Source organism: Saccopteryx leptura, chromosome 2, assembly GCF_036850995.1.
Source record: "Saccopteryx leptura isolate mSacLep1 chromosome 2, mSacLep1_pri_phased_curated, whole genome shotgun sequence".
Classification (NCBI taxonomy): Eukaryota; Metazoa; Chordata; class Mammalia; order Chiroptera; family Emballonuridae; genus Saccopteryx; species Saccopteryx leptura.
In genome coordinates this window covers 42,015,806-42,029,398 of record NC_089504.1, presented here as the reverse complement: position 1 = coordinate 42,029,398, position 13,593 = coordinate 42,015,806, and the positions used below count along the sequence as shown (strand labels likewise).

At 39.8% G+C, this 13,593-nt stretch overlaps 1 protein-coding gene across 1 annotated transcript; it reads right to left on the bottom strand.

The window, feature by feature from the left end:
* Nucleotides 1–394: 394 nt before the first annotated feature.
* On the bottom strand, nt 395–6,063 carry C2H9orf153 (chromosome 2 C9orf153 homolog). The gene is made up of 3 exons (XM_066362881.1): nt 5,998–6,063; nt 4,698–4,866; nt 395–447 (listed from the first exon to the last, which is right to left on the bottom strand). The coding sequence occupies exons 1-3, from the start codon at nt 6,061–6,063 to the stop codon at nt 395–397; spliced, it is 288 nt and encodes a 95-aa protein (XP_066218978.1).
* Between the last annotated feature and the right edge of the window lie 7,530 nt (nt 6,064–13,593).

Genomic DNA, 13,593 nt, shown 5'->3' with positions numbered 1-13,593 from the left:
TATAATAGTGGATATTTTTCATGTGCTTAAAATTTTTAGAGAGCTATTCTTGCTTCTGTGTTCTCCATACACACCCTAAGAGGTCAATAGATCTATATGTATATTGTATAGACTCAGTTCTTATTTCTAGGGTGCCACTGCTTCTTTACTTTTTGTATATAAATTCAATGTTCTCAAAAACAAAATCTACATCCAAAATATTTTAATAAACTATATATTCCATTTACGAAGATTTTTTGGATAATCAACTTGAGGATAAATGACCAAAGACCTACAATTCAGAGGTGGGGAAATAACATCAGGCATATCCCGGCTCTCCACAAATCTCTTCTCACTGTCGTATTGTATGTTTGTGAATGGACCTGAGATTTTGCGTGTCCATGTTGTGATCCCCTTATAATATCTCCATTCCAGATCCCTTAGATCTATGAACTGTTTTTCTGAAAAGAATCAGATTTTCAAAGAATCACATGGTGGTGTCATTTAACCCTCAGTGATTCAGAAGTGCTATGTGACAGAATAAACCTTTGATGAATTTGAGTCTCTTACCTTGCAGTAGAAAGCCTGTTCTGAACAGTTTTTTTATTTTTTATTTTATGTTGTTTTAGTCAGAGATTCAGAGAGACAGGAAGGGAGAGAGATGAGAAGCATCAATTCACAGTTGTGACAATTTAGTTGTTCATTGCTTCTCATACATGCCTTGACTGGCGGGCTCCAGCCAAGGCAGTGACCCCTTGCTCAAGTCAGTGACCTTGGGCTTCACACCAGCAACGCTGGGGTCATGTCTATGATCCCATGTTCAAGCAGGCGACCCGTGCTCAAGTTGGGGAGTCTTCCCTGAAGCCAGATGAGCCTGTGCTCAAGCCGGCATCCTCAAGGGTTTCAAACCTGGGTCCTCCGTGTCTGAGCTCAATACTCTATCAACTGTACCACCACCCAGTTAGGCCTTTTCTTAATCTTTATAAACTAAGGAAGAACCTATGATATCTACCACATTTAAAGCCCTCCTCCAAATAGAATATTGGGTAGGCATGGCTAACTGGGCTGTAGAGGACCCAGCAGGGCTATACCAGGTAGACAGTGGCTCATTTGGTGCTTGGAAACTAAGAGTATGAAAATGTAGAGATCTGCAGAGCACTGAGGTCAACAGGGAGAAGAAAAGGATCCAAATGAGCTGTTAAAACAAAGAGGAAGATTTACCAGAAGCACATATACTGCTAGTGTCATTTCTTCCAAGATGCTGACGTAAGCCCTGAGTATAAAAAGACAATGGTTTAGCTAGAATGTGGCTGTTGCTCTGCTCTTTCAGGGCCTACCAGTGTGGAGTGTCATTAGTAGTTGCAATTTCGTCAAGAAGCCAATGAACCCTGGCCAAGATTGACTGCATTTCCCCCTACACAGCAGCCATTTCCCTTTCACATCCCTGCAATTCTCTTCATGACTAAATAAACTGTAAACCTGAAAGAAGAAAAAAAGGAAAAAGGCAAGGCCTAAGGCAGGGCCTTGAATGTAAAACCAGAAGTCAAAGAGCCAAGATGAGTTTAAAGAGTACAAGGAGAATAATGAGTGCAGCAAACAAGCAGGGGGGCTGGTCTATTTCTCATGGATGGTTTTACCATCCTCCCTATATGGTGATATTTGAGCAGGTCACCTATGGCCCAGATACTGTCCCTTCCCCAGTCAAGCCTCCATTCCTGAGAAGGACCTTGACCTCGGTTTCCTGGGGTCTACCTGGTAGAAAGATATATCATACACATACACACACACACACACACACACAAAGTCTCCTATTGCAGGCGTGCACCTGAAATAGGAGACTGAGGGCAGGGACTGTTTCTTGAGTTCATACCTGGCCATGGTGTTCAATAGTCTGTCCCTAGGACCAGTAGCCAAGTTTCAGGGAGTTTGACAAGACCTTGGCAGGCCTGGCATAGCAAGAACTGGTGATTGAAGAAAGAAAAGGACTATTTGGCAAAAGAAGGCCGTAGAATTGATAATTCTGATTACTAAAGAGCTTGATGTTGTGATTCTGTGGTAGACACTAAGTTTGCTTACCCAAGACAATCCTCTTCTCTCTGTCTCTACTCCAGGGAAAGGAAAGCTCAGAACTCTGTTCACCAGCCTTCCTTGCAGTAGGGTTGCTATTGGACATAATTACGGTCAATGAACTAACTATAAGGAGAAGTCACCTCAGGACGTGTGTTCTGAGGAGCTTTGCTTCCTGCTCACAGAGGACTAAACTAGCCAATGTGTCCCTTTGTCCTGTCCCCCTCTTCTTGCCTGGAATGTGGCCACAGTGCATGGCATTGAAGACAACACCTTTTGGCCATGAAGACAAAAGCCATACAGGAAGAGATAGTGGAGCCTGGATCCCCAATGACATCAAAAGCACTGCTCTAGTTCTTGTCTGCCCACCCATAGATTCTAATTATATAGGAAAAATAACTGCTGTTTGGTTTTTCAATTATTTTTGGTCAAACACATGCCTAACCTACATGGTCCTACAGGTTTGAGCCTGAGCAAGAGTTGCTCATAAGTTGCTCTCTGCTTGGTGCTAGTAAAGATATGTTCTAGACTATTCTTTGGTATACCAGGAGTCCTGAAGGTTTCCTGGCCTGAGAATACTTCAAGGACTAGCTGGCTGATAAAATGAAGTAATGCTGGATAATATGGGACAGTAAAAGATGAAGTGTTGCAATATCAATTTCTTCAGTGGGCTTTTTGCCAGTTCTTATCAGTCCTCAACACTTTCAATGATTTTTCCTCTCTGGTGACAGACTTTACCTGTGTACTTTTGTGGATTGTGTAGACCAGGGGTCCCCAAACTTGTTACACAGGGGGCCAGTTCACTGTCCCTCAGACCATTGGAGGGCCAGACTATAAAAAAACTATGAACAAATTCCTATGCACACTGCACATATCTTATTTTAAAGTGAAAAAACAAAACGGGAACAAATATAACATTTAAAATAAAGAACAAGTAAATTTAAATCAACAAACTGACCAGTATTTCCATGGGAACTATGCTCCTCTCACTGACCACCAATGAAAGAGGTGCCCCTTCCAGAAGTGCGGTGGGGGCCGGATAAATGGCCTCAGGGGGCCGCATGTGGCCCGCGGGCTGTAGTTTGGGGACCCCTGGTGTAGACCATTCCAAAATTGCCTTAGTTTCTACTTCAATCTGAGCTGGAAAACACACAAAGTGTGATTCTACCAAAGGAGCATGAAACCTGCATTAGGTTGTATCAAAATGTCAGTGTATGCCATGGTTGGGTGGCTCGGCTGGTTAGAGCTTTGTCCCAAAGCACAGAGGTTGCTGATTTGATCCCTGGTTTGTGCACATCCAGGAACAGATTGAAGCTTCTGTCTCTCTCTCTCTCTCTCTCTCTCTCTCTCTTCTTCTCTAATATCAGCACATTTAAAAAAAAATGTCAGTGTAAGGAGTTAGAGCAAAGATTCTTCCAGCATCATAAACCAAAGACAGAGTGAGCCAAAGTAGGTTTACAGTTGTGAGTACATGAAACACAGAGTTTATTCTCATATTATTATTTATCTATTATTGTATTACTTTCCATACAACTATTAACCTACTTTTGCCCCAACCTGTCTGATTGGAGTAATCAACATATTCCTTTGAATTTGTTCCTGTCTCTCCCACTACTTTTAATATAAAAAAATTGTGTCAAAATATTTGCTGTGTAAATGGTTTTATCTCTGGTCAAGAACCTACTTCAAAAAGACTCAAATATTTTATATCATTGGTTTAACCTACTTTTATAGCTACACAGAATGACAAAATATTATTTCCCTTAAATTATGTAAAAAAAAATGGAGACCTTAGGAATGCTCCCTTCTCTTTATAGCTTACCATCATATGTTTTATATATTCTCTAACTTTTTCTCTATGGCCTTTGATCTTTTATGGGTACTTTCCTATTAAAGAATCTGAAATGGAGAGTTTCCTCCTCTGTAGAGATATTAACAAAAGGGAAGAATAAAGGCTCATGGGAAAAAAAAATCTAAAAATCCCTCAAATGAAGAAAAATCAAGATATTTAAGAAAAATAAGCCATTATTTAGCAAATACTTGACTGACTTCATGATACGGGAAACAGTTACAGACACAGTGGAGTCCAAGTTTAAGCGGCTCCTTTTCTAAAAGCTTTAGGCTGTGTCTAAATAATACACCTTTTGTGGGCTGGGTCTGAGTTTTGACTCTGGGATGTCTGCTTCTCTGTTCTCTGTTTCCCATTGCCGTTACATGCAGTAAAGCGTGAGAAGTGCACAGTTCCCCTAATCAATGTTTGACTCTTTCAGCTCCAGAAATCTAGGTACATTTTCCAGTAAGGTTTCAACTCTTTTCTCCCTCATGGCCTTATCTGTTTCGATTACCTGATTCAGCTAATAATTGTTCAGAAATTTTATCTTCAGTGATAGTCTTTGTTGGCTGGATATGGTAAATGCCCGGCTTGTACAGTTTTCTGAAACCCTGAGTCTTCTCTGTGGTGGCCGGAGTGTCATCAGAGGGGATCTCATAAGGGAAAGTGTGCGAGGGAAGAGGGATCCCACACTGAGCGAGTCTCTGCTGGGTTTTCGTGAACCTGTCTAGCGGGGAAAGGGAGTCTTTCAGTAAGCTGCGATATAGGAGTTCGGTCATAGATACTGGCCTCTCTTCGTTTTTTGTAACCACCTTGAAAACAGGTTGGAAATCTTCTCTCAGACCAGTTCCACTGGTGAATGACATGGTATTCAGATTTTCACTAAGTATTTTCTGGGCTTCCCTTGGTGAAATACCATGACTTTTTAGGCGATTCAATTTCTTGCTCTCCTTATTAAAATTCTCAAGCTGTGCATATAATTCTGGCAGCTGTGGGGGAAAAGTGCAAAGTTATGAGACTGATGAACAGTAATTGTCTGGCAGATGCACCAACCCTAAAACAAATGGCATAACATATATCCATGCAAACGAAAGTTGTTGCCTAACTAAACCAAGTAAATTGGTGCAATGTGGAGCAGAGACCAGCTGGTCAAGTCTCAGATTTATTCCTCAGAAGAGATGTTGTTTAGACACATCACGTAGAGCTTTCATTATAAAACGAGCCTGGGCCCTGGTAGCTTAGTTGGTTAGAGCATCATCCCGATGTGCCAGGGCTGTGAGTTTGATCTCTGATCAGATGAATGCATAAATAAGTGGAGCAACAAATCAATGTTTCTTCTTCTTTCCCACTCTAAAATCAATAAATACATCTTTAAAATTTTAAATAAATAAGTAAACTAAAACAAGCCCATTAGACTTGTGTTCTCGTCTATAAGATCTTTCCAACTTTAAAATTCTGTGAGTTAACAAGGAGACAGCTTTAGGGGTCTGCCACATTTTGGGTAAAGCTACAGTTCTTTTAAGGAAGAAAGGGAGCCAGATAATCTAGATATCAAAGCTTCATTCGGGTGTCCAAAGGGTTTGAAGTGTTTAGGAACACCGTGCAAAGCAAGCTGTAATTGTCCTTATTAACTGGAATATTTTACCAAAATATATGGTTGCATTTGTGGAGTGCTTGGGAATAGCTGCTGGCAGAAAAGACAATAAATGTTGCTCGAGAATCCCCCTTCTCTATCTAAAATCCTTTATTAAAGGAACAAAATTTTATTTTCTAGAACATTCTGATTACCAACCCCCTTATTCCTAAGAGGCTTCTTAGGCCATTAAATTGAAAGGCCAAAGAGGCTATAGTGAGAGCCCAAACTTTGGTCATGTAGCTCAGCGCATTATTAGTCTCATGAGCACGCGTTAGGACTCTTCCCCCGGAAGAGCTGCTGCGCCAAGCAGGGCGAATCACTGGACGGAGGTGTTTGTCTTCCCCATGCGTCCCCAGGCGTGCCACTGGCTACTCAAGGGTTTGAATTTTTATAATCTTTTTTTTTAGGTTTTTGAATTTTTGTAATTCTTGAATGCACAGTTTCCTGTGTACAATATTACAGAATTATTAAGTACAATACATACCGAACACGTGGGAAACTCAGTCTCCACACCATCTTTACTGGGATCTGTGTCTCTGTTGAGGAACATTGTGCTGGGATTTTATTCTCTAATTCCTAAAATATCAATATAAGGGAAAATGAAATGAAAGATCAAAAGTCAGATAAAACACAAATGGGGGGGTGACACATTTTAAATCTTCTGAACTTTGTAAATGGGACACTTTAAAAATGTTCTACCATTTAACTTTTTCTTTTGTTTTCTCCTTACTCTAGGTCTGCCAAGTTAATCACGATTCAAGAAACTGTTTTCTCTGAAACACCTCAGGTTTTTATGTGACATATATGTGCAGTCATTTAATACTAGTTCAAAGAATCCTATATGGATTGTTATTTTTGTCATACATGTTTTGATTTTCAGGTCATCTAAAGAAAAATTTACCTACCTCCATACTTAGGAAACTTTTTTTTTTTTTTTTAGATTTTATTTATTGATTTTTAGAGAGAAAGGGGGAGAGAGAAAGACAGAGAGAGAGAAACAGTAGAGAGAGAGAAAGGGGGAAAAAGCGGGGAGCACCAACTTGTAGTAGTTGCTTCCTGTATGAGCCTTGACCAGGCAAGCCCAGGGTTTCAAACTGGTGACCTCAGCGTTCCAGGTCGACGCTTTATCCATTGCGCCACCACAGGTCAGGCTTACTTTTTTTTTTTTTTTTCAGAAGAAAAAGGCTAATAACAACAATTGATATTTTGAAATTATTTGCTTTGGGCCACGTATGATTATAGGCATTTTACAGATGGAATTTTATTTAATCTCTTTTTGAAAAAGGCCATAGAATGTCTACAGTTGGTTTCATCAACACATGGCAGCAAGTCCACTCCCACATTTGACTCTGAGCGGGCACTAAGCTTGACTTTGACTGAGAGCATGAGATGTCAGTGATGTTTTGTGAATGCCGGAGCCCAGGCATTAGAAAGCTTTGCAGTTTCACTTGGCATGTTTGGAAACCTGAGCCACCATGGAGAGATCAGCTACCCTTCCGGATCACGTGGGGCTGAGAGCCAGCACCAACCAGACGTGTAAACCCCGCCCCGTCTGAGCCTCAAGCTCATATGAGCAACCCCACATGGTTGCAAATGGGAGAAAGAACCACCCATCTGACCCAGGCAACTCCAAAATTAGGGCAAGTAATGAATTTTAGTCGTTTCAAGACACTAAGTTTTCTTTTATCAATATCTTTTTTTTTTTTTAGATTTTATTTATTGATTTTACAGAGGAGAGAGAGAGAGAAAGGCAGGTGGGAGGGAGGAACTGGAAACACCAACTCACAGTAGCTTCTAGCATGTGCCTTGACTGGGCCAGCCTGGGTCTCGAACCAGAACTTTAGCATTCCAGATCGATAGTCTATCCACTGCGCCACCACAGGTCAGGGCCAGACACTAAGCTTTGACTGGATTGTTATATAACGATAAATAACAGATAAACCCCACAATACTTCACACTCTTGGTTTAACTTATCCCAGTGAAACCTCTGTTGGTAGGCAGGGAAATGTATGAGAGAAAATATCTTTCTGGGTACCACTGTCTCCTGACTGGTTGCTGTGAGAACTAGGATGAGTGTCAGAGATGAACCAGAAATACTCACTTAGTGTTTGGGGGCTAACGCAAAATAATTAGATTCTTCCTCCTTCCTAAGCAAAGTAGAAAACCCAGGAAAAAAAATATGTATATGTATGTATATATATGTATATGTATATATATGTATATATAAATATATGGTTACACACACACACACATATATAGTTACACACACACACACACATATATATAGTTACATGCAAATATATTTTTATCACTACCAAGTCCACTATATCATATATAAAACAAAAAAAGCAATATAATACATCATGCTTACCCCCATTCCTATATTTGGGCAGTGGCTTCACAGACATGTCTGTCTCCAATCAGTTAAAATAAGACTTGATTGTGCTTTCCTTTCAATAGTTCCTGCAAAGGAAAATATTTCTCTAATCTACTTCATCTAAAACTGCTCAGTGACTTCTGGTCAGCCATTTATGTCATCTTCCAGTGGTTTCAGTCACTGTGGGAGGGCTACCATCTGCCATTACCAACAGACAACAGATTTTTCTGTCTTCTCCCCTTAGAAGAGGGCTAAATTTAAACCCCTATCACACACATGCTGAACTTTGATTAGTGGTGATTAATGCCCAGATAAATGCTTTCCAACTTCAGCGGCCAGTCTCGCAACTTTATATACCTATAGTCAAAGCAACATGTAAGAAATCTGTACTGGGTTCGTTACAGTGAGAGTAACAACAGGGAGTTTAGGGCAAGAAAACCTAGACTCTTGCTGAATTCTCTTGGCTGAACTAGAACAGGATTCAGAATGCTAACACAGATCAGCTGCCAAACATGCTTTCATCCACTTCAATGCCTCTTCATTAACATACTTTCACCATAGGCCCTTGAGCCAAGCCAATGCCTAACCCTAGATTAGCCCTTCAATCGGCCTCTCGTGAAGAGTGCTTCTGGAGAAGTCATGCCAGTAGGCCTGCTACAGTTTCATACAGCCAGAGGGAGGGAGTCCTTGTAGAGCTCATCACTTCTATCCATCTTTCATATTCCCAGAAAACCCCACAGTAAATTCTGATTTCATTGAGAAGAGCAAGGACCTCTCACAGGGTCTCCCTTGGGTGCTACCCTCTTCTCCATTCATCGCATCAACTTCTCTCTGCTCATCCAATGGTAAGTTTTCCTCTCCCACCCAGGATGGTTTATGTTATCCTCCTCATAATTCTTGTGAAATAGAAGGAGAACCCTCCTTCTTTCCCTTCACTGGGGAAATAACTGCTCTCCCTCCATTATTCTTTTTTTTTTTTCTTTTCTTTTTTTTTTTGTGGCAGAGAGTCAGAGAGACGGACAGATAGGGACAGACAGACAGGAAGGGAGAAAGATGAGAAACATCAGTTCTTCATTGCAGTTCCTTAGTTGCTCATTGATTGCTTTCTCATATGTGCCTTGACCAGGGGACTACAACAGACCGAGTGACCCCTTGCTCGAGCCAGCGACCTTGGGTCCAAGTGGTGAGCTTTTGCTCAAACCCGATGAGCCCGTGCTCCAGCTGATGACCTCAGGGTCTCGAACCTGGGTCCTCCTCGTCCCAGTCTGACACTCCATCCACTGTGCCACTGCCTAGTCAGGCTCCTCCATCATCCTTTGGTCTTCAATCTCATGTTCCCAGTGGCACTTCCTTTCTTACCAACATCCCTTCCATTTGGGAGAAGAATGCAACTCTTCTTGACTCTGATCTGACCAGGAACGTTCCAACTTTCTCCTTTACTTCTGTACTTGTAATTTTTATAGTCTCATGATCTAATTTTCAGTATAATAACACTGAGCTAAGGTAGAAGACAACAGTGAGTTCTTAATCATCAGTTCTAATGTAGTTTTTACAGTCTTCACTTTTATCCATCTTAATTCGTAACCATCCTTTCATTCTGAAATTGATGGAAAAAATACCTTCTCTGTCTTTTCAAACTCATTGTGATGATTCTGATAAAAATCCTAATTGACTTCATTTTGGGGTTATTACAATGATCTCCTTCTGGTTTGCTCACCCTCTTGTTGTTGTTGTTATTAACAATAATAGTGGTAGTAATAATAGTAGTAGTAATCTATTCTGAATCACCTGTTGTTGTTATTAACAATAATAGTAGTAGTAATAATAGTAGTAGTAATCTATCCTGAATCACCTGTTGTTGTTATTAACAATAATAGTAGTAGTAATAATAGTAGTAGTAATCTATCCTGAATCACCTGTTATTGTTATTAACAATAATAGTGGTAGTAATAATAGTAGTAGTAATCTATCCTGAATCACCTGTTGTTGTTATTAACAATAATAGTAGTAGTAATAATAGTAGTAGTAATCTATCCTGAATCACCTGTTATTATTAACAATAATAGTGGTAGTAATAATAGTAGTAGTAATCTATCCTGAATCACCTGTTGTTGTTATTAACAATAATAGTGGTAGTAATAATAGTAGTAGTAATCTATCCTGAATCACCTGTTGTTATTATTAACAATAATAGTAGTAGTAATAATAGTAGTAGTAATCTATCCTGAATCACCTGTTGTTGTTATTAACAATAATAGTGGTAGTAATAATAGTAGTAGTAATCTATCCTGAATCACCTGTTGTTATTAACAATAATAGTGGTAGTAATAATAGTAGTAGTAATCTATCCTGAATCACCTGTTGTTGTTATTATTAACAATAATAGTAGTAGTAATAATAGTAGTAGTAATCTATCCTGAATCACCTTTAAAACTTCTTGACCAGACTTACAAAGACTATCCACAATTTATTTCTAAACATTTCATAAAAGTCATATTTCTACATCACCAAAAGGCCAGAAATGTTCTCCCTCTTTCAGTTAGCCGGGGCAATTCATTCTTTTCTGAAACAGTCTTCTGAGCTCTCATGCATTTTTGCTTGTGCCCCTGCTCACTCTTTGATGCCCCACTTAATCAAGCAGAATGTTTATTTATTTATTTATTTTTAAGACTTTATTTATTCAATTTTCAGAGAGAAGCGAGAGAGAGAAAGAGAGAGAGAGAGAGACAGGGAGAGGAGCAGGAAACATCAACTCCCATATGTGCCTTGACCAGGCAAGCCCAGGTTTCGAACTGGCAACCTCAGAGTTTCAGGTCGACGCTTTATCCCACTGTGCCACCACAGGTCAGGTAGAATGTTTATTTAATATCCTTCATATGCCAATCTAATTAAGAACATAATAGAACTCAAGATAAAATTGGAAGAAGCATAATATTGATTAGCTATTGTGGCAAGCAAAAGCAAACTCTGGAATAGGAAAAAGAAATCAAGAAAAAGTTAAAAGAGAGGAGCCTGACCAGGCGGTGGCACAGTGGATAGAACGTCGGACTGGGTCGAGACCCCAGGGTCGCCAGCTTGAGTGCGGGCTCATCTGGTTTGAGCAAAAGGTCACCAGCTTGGACTCAGGATCACTGGCTCAAGCAAGGGGTTACTCGGTCTGCTGAAGGCCCGCGGTCAAGGCACATATGAGAAAGCAATCAATGAACAACTATGGTGTCTCAATGCGCAACGAGAAACTAATGACTGATGCTTCTCATCTCTCCATTCCTGTCTGTCTGTTCCTGTCTATCCCTCTCTCTGACTCTCTGTCCCTGTAAAAAAAAAAAAAAAAAAAAAAAAAAAAAGAGCCCTGGCCGGTTGGCTCAGTGGTAGAGCGTCAGCCTGGCATGCAGGAGTCCTGGGTTTGACTCCCGGCCAGACCACACAAGAAATACCCATCTGCTTCTCCACCCCTCCACCCCTCCCCCTCTCCTTCCTCTCTGTATCTCTCTTCCCCTCCCGCAGCTGAGGCTCCATTGGAGCAAAGTTTGCCGGGGCGCTGGGGATGGCTCTGTGGCCTCTGCCTCAGGCGCTAGAATGGCTCTGGTTGCAACAGAGCAACGCCCCAGATGGGCAGAGCATCGCCCCCTGGTGGGCATGCCGGGTGGATCCCGGTCAGGCGCATGCAGGAGTCTGTCTGACTGCCTCCCATTTCCAACTTCAGAAAAATACAAAAAAGAAAAAAAAAGTTAGAGAGGAACCAGTTATGGTCAACTGATATTTATAAGGTGGCTAACACAATTCAACAGGAACAAGAACTGTCTTTTAAATAAATGGTGTGGGGACAATTGGATATCCACAGGTAGAAGAGTGAAACTGGACTCCTTCTCTAGTCCATACAAAGATTAACTTAAAATGGATCATAGACCTAAATATTCAATATAAGAGCTAAAACTAAAAAACTCCTAGAAGAAAACAAAGTAGTAAACTTTCATGACTTGGGTTAGGCAAGGGTTTCTTGGATACAACACCATAAACATAAATAAAAAGAGTAAAGAAATAGATACATTGGATTCCATCAAAATAAAACTTTCGTGCTTTAAAGGACACCATGGAGAAAGTAAGGATGACAATGCACAGACTGGGAGAGAATATTTGCAAATCATATATCTGACAAGGGATTTGTACTCAAAATACACAAACAACACAACTCAACAACACTTAGGCAACTCAATTTAAAAGCGGGCAAAGGAATTAAATAGAGATTTCTCCAAAAAAGATATACAAATGGCCAATAAAAAACAAAACAAAACAAAAACATGCTCACCATCGTTAGCTACCAGGAAAATGCGAATTTAAGCACCAGTGGAATATCATTTTACTTTCTCTCGATGGCTATAATAAAGATAGATAATAACGATCCCTTGTATGCCAATCTAATTAAGAACATAATAGAACTGAAGACAAAATTGAAAGAAGCATAAGTTAGAGAAATTGGCAAGGATTTAGAGAAACTGGTACCATCATAGATTGCTGGTGGAAATAAAATATGGTGCAGTCACTTTGAAAAACAGTTTGGCAAGTCCTCAAAATGTTAAACATAGAACCACCATATAACCCAGAAGATTCACTCCTAGGTATACATCTAAGACAGATCAAATGTCCACACAAAACCTTGTAAGTGAATGTTCATAGAAGCACTGTTCATAATAGCCAAAAAGGTGAAATGACCCTAATGCCCATCACCTGCTGAATGGATAAACAAAATGTGGTCTATCCATATAATAAAATACTTTTCAGTGATAAAAACGAAATCAAGTGTGCTGCAACATGATTAATCTTGAAAATTTATGTCAAGTGAATGAAGCCATCCACAAAATAACACATATAATACGATTGCATTTATATGAAATATATAGGACTGGAAAATCTATAAAGACAGAAAGTATAGTAGTGGTTGCCTGCATCTGGGCATACGAAAATGGGCAATGACTGCTAATCATACAGAAATGGGGAATGACTGTATCTTTTGGGAATTATGCAAATGTCCTAAAATTGACTGTGGTGATGGTTACATAACTGTGAATATATTTAAAACTAGTAAACTATAGTATTGTATATACTTTGAATGGGTGAATTTTATGGTATGTAAATTATTTCTGAATAAAAATGTTTACATCGTTAAATTGACTTTAGAGAGAGAAAGAAACATTAAATTCGTTGTTCTACTATATATGTATTTATTGGTTGATTCTTTTTTTTTTTTTTTTTTTAAAGATGCTGCAACTAAGAGTTGAGGCTTCTTTTTCTTTAAGACTTTATTTATTCATTTTAGAGAGGAGAGAAGGAGGAGAGAGAAAGAGAAAGAGAAAGAGAGAGAGAGAGAGAGAGAGAGAGAGAGAAGAGGGGAGGAGCAGGAAGCATCAACTCCCATATGTGCCTTGACCAGGTAATCCCAGGGTTTCGAACCGGCGATCTCAGCATTTCCAGGTCGACGCTTTATCCACTGCGCCACCACAGGTCAGGCTATTGGTTGATTCTTATACGTGCCCTGACTGGGGATCAAACCCACAACCTTGGTATATCAGGACGACACTCTAACCAACTGAGCTCTTAGGCTAGGATTCAATAAAAACATTTAAAATGATTTAAAGAGAAAATGATAGATATAGAAGATGGACTATGGAGATATAACATATTTAATTGGCTATCACAAAGGGGAA

What these genes read in the sequence shown, in the direction of transcription:
- C2H9orf153 (XM_066362881.1), bottom strand. Translation starts at nt 6,063, where the DNA reads ATGTTCCTCAACAGAGACACAGATCCCAGTAAAGATGGTGTGGAGACT. An exon ending in CTGAGTTTCCCACGTGTTCG is followed by an intron (nt 4,867 to 5,997) that starts GTATGTATTGTA and finishes TTTCCCCCACAG; the next exon opens with CTGCCAGAATTATATGCACA. An exon ending in GAGAGAAGATTTCCAACCTG is followed by an intron (nt 448 to 4,697) that starts TTTTCAAGGTGG and finishes AAAATCTGATTC; the next exon opens with TTTTCAGAAAAACAGTTCAT.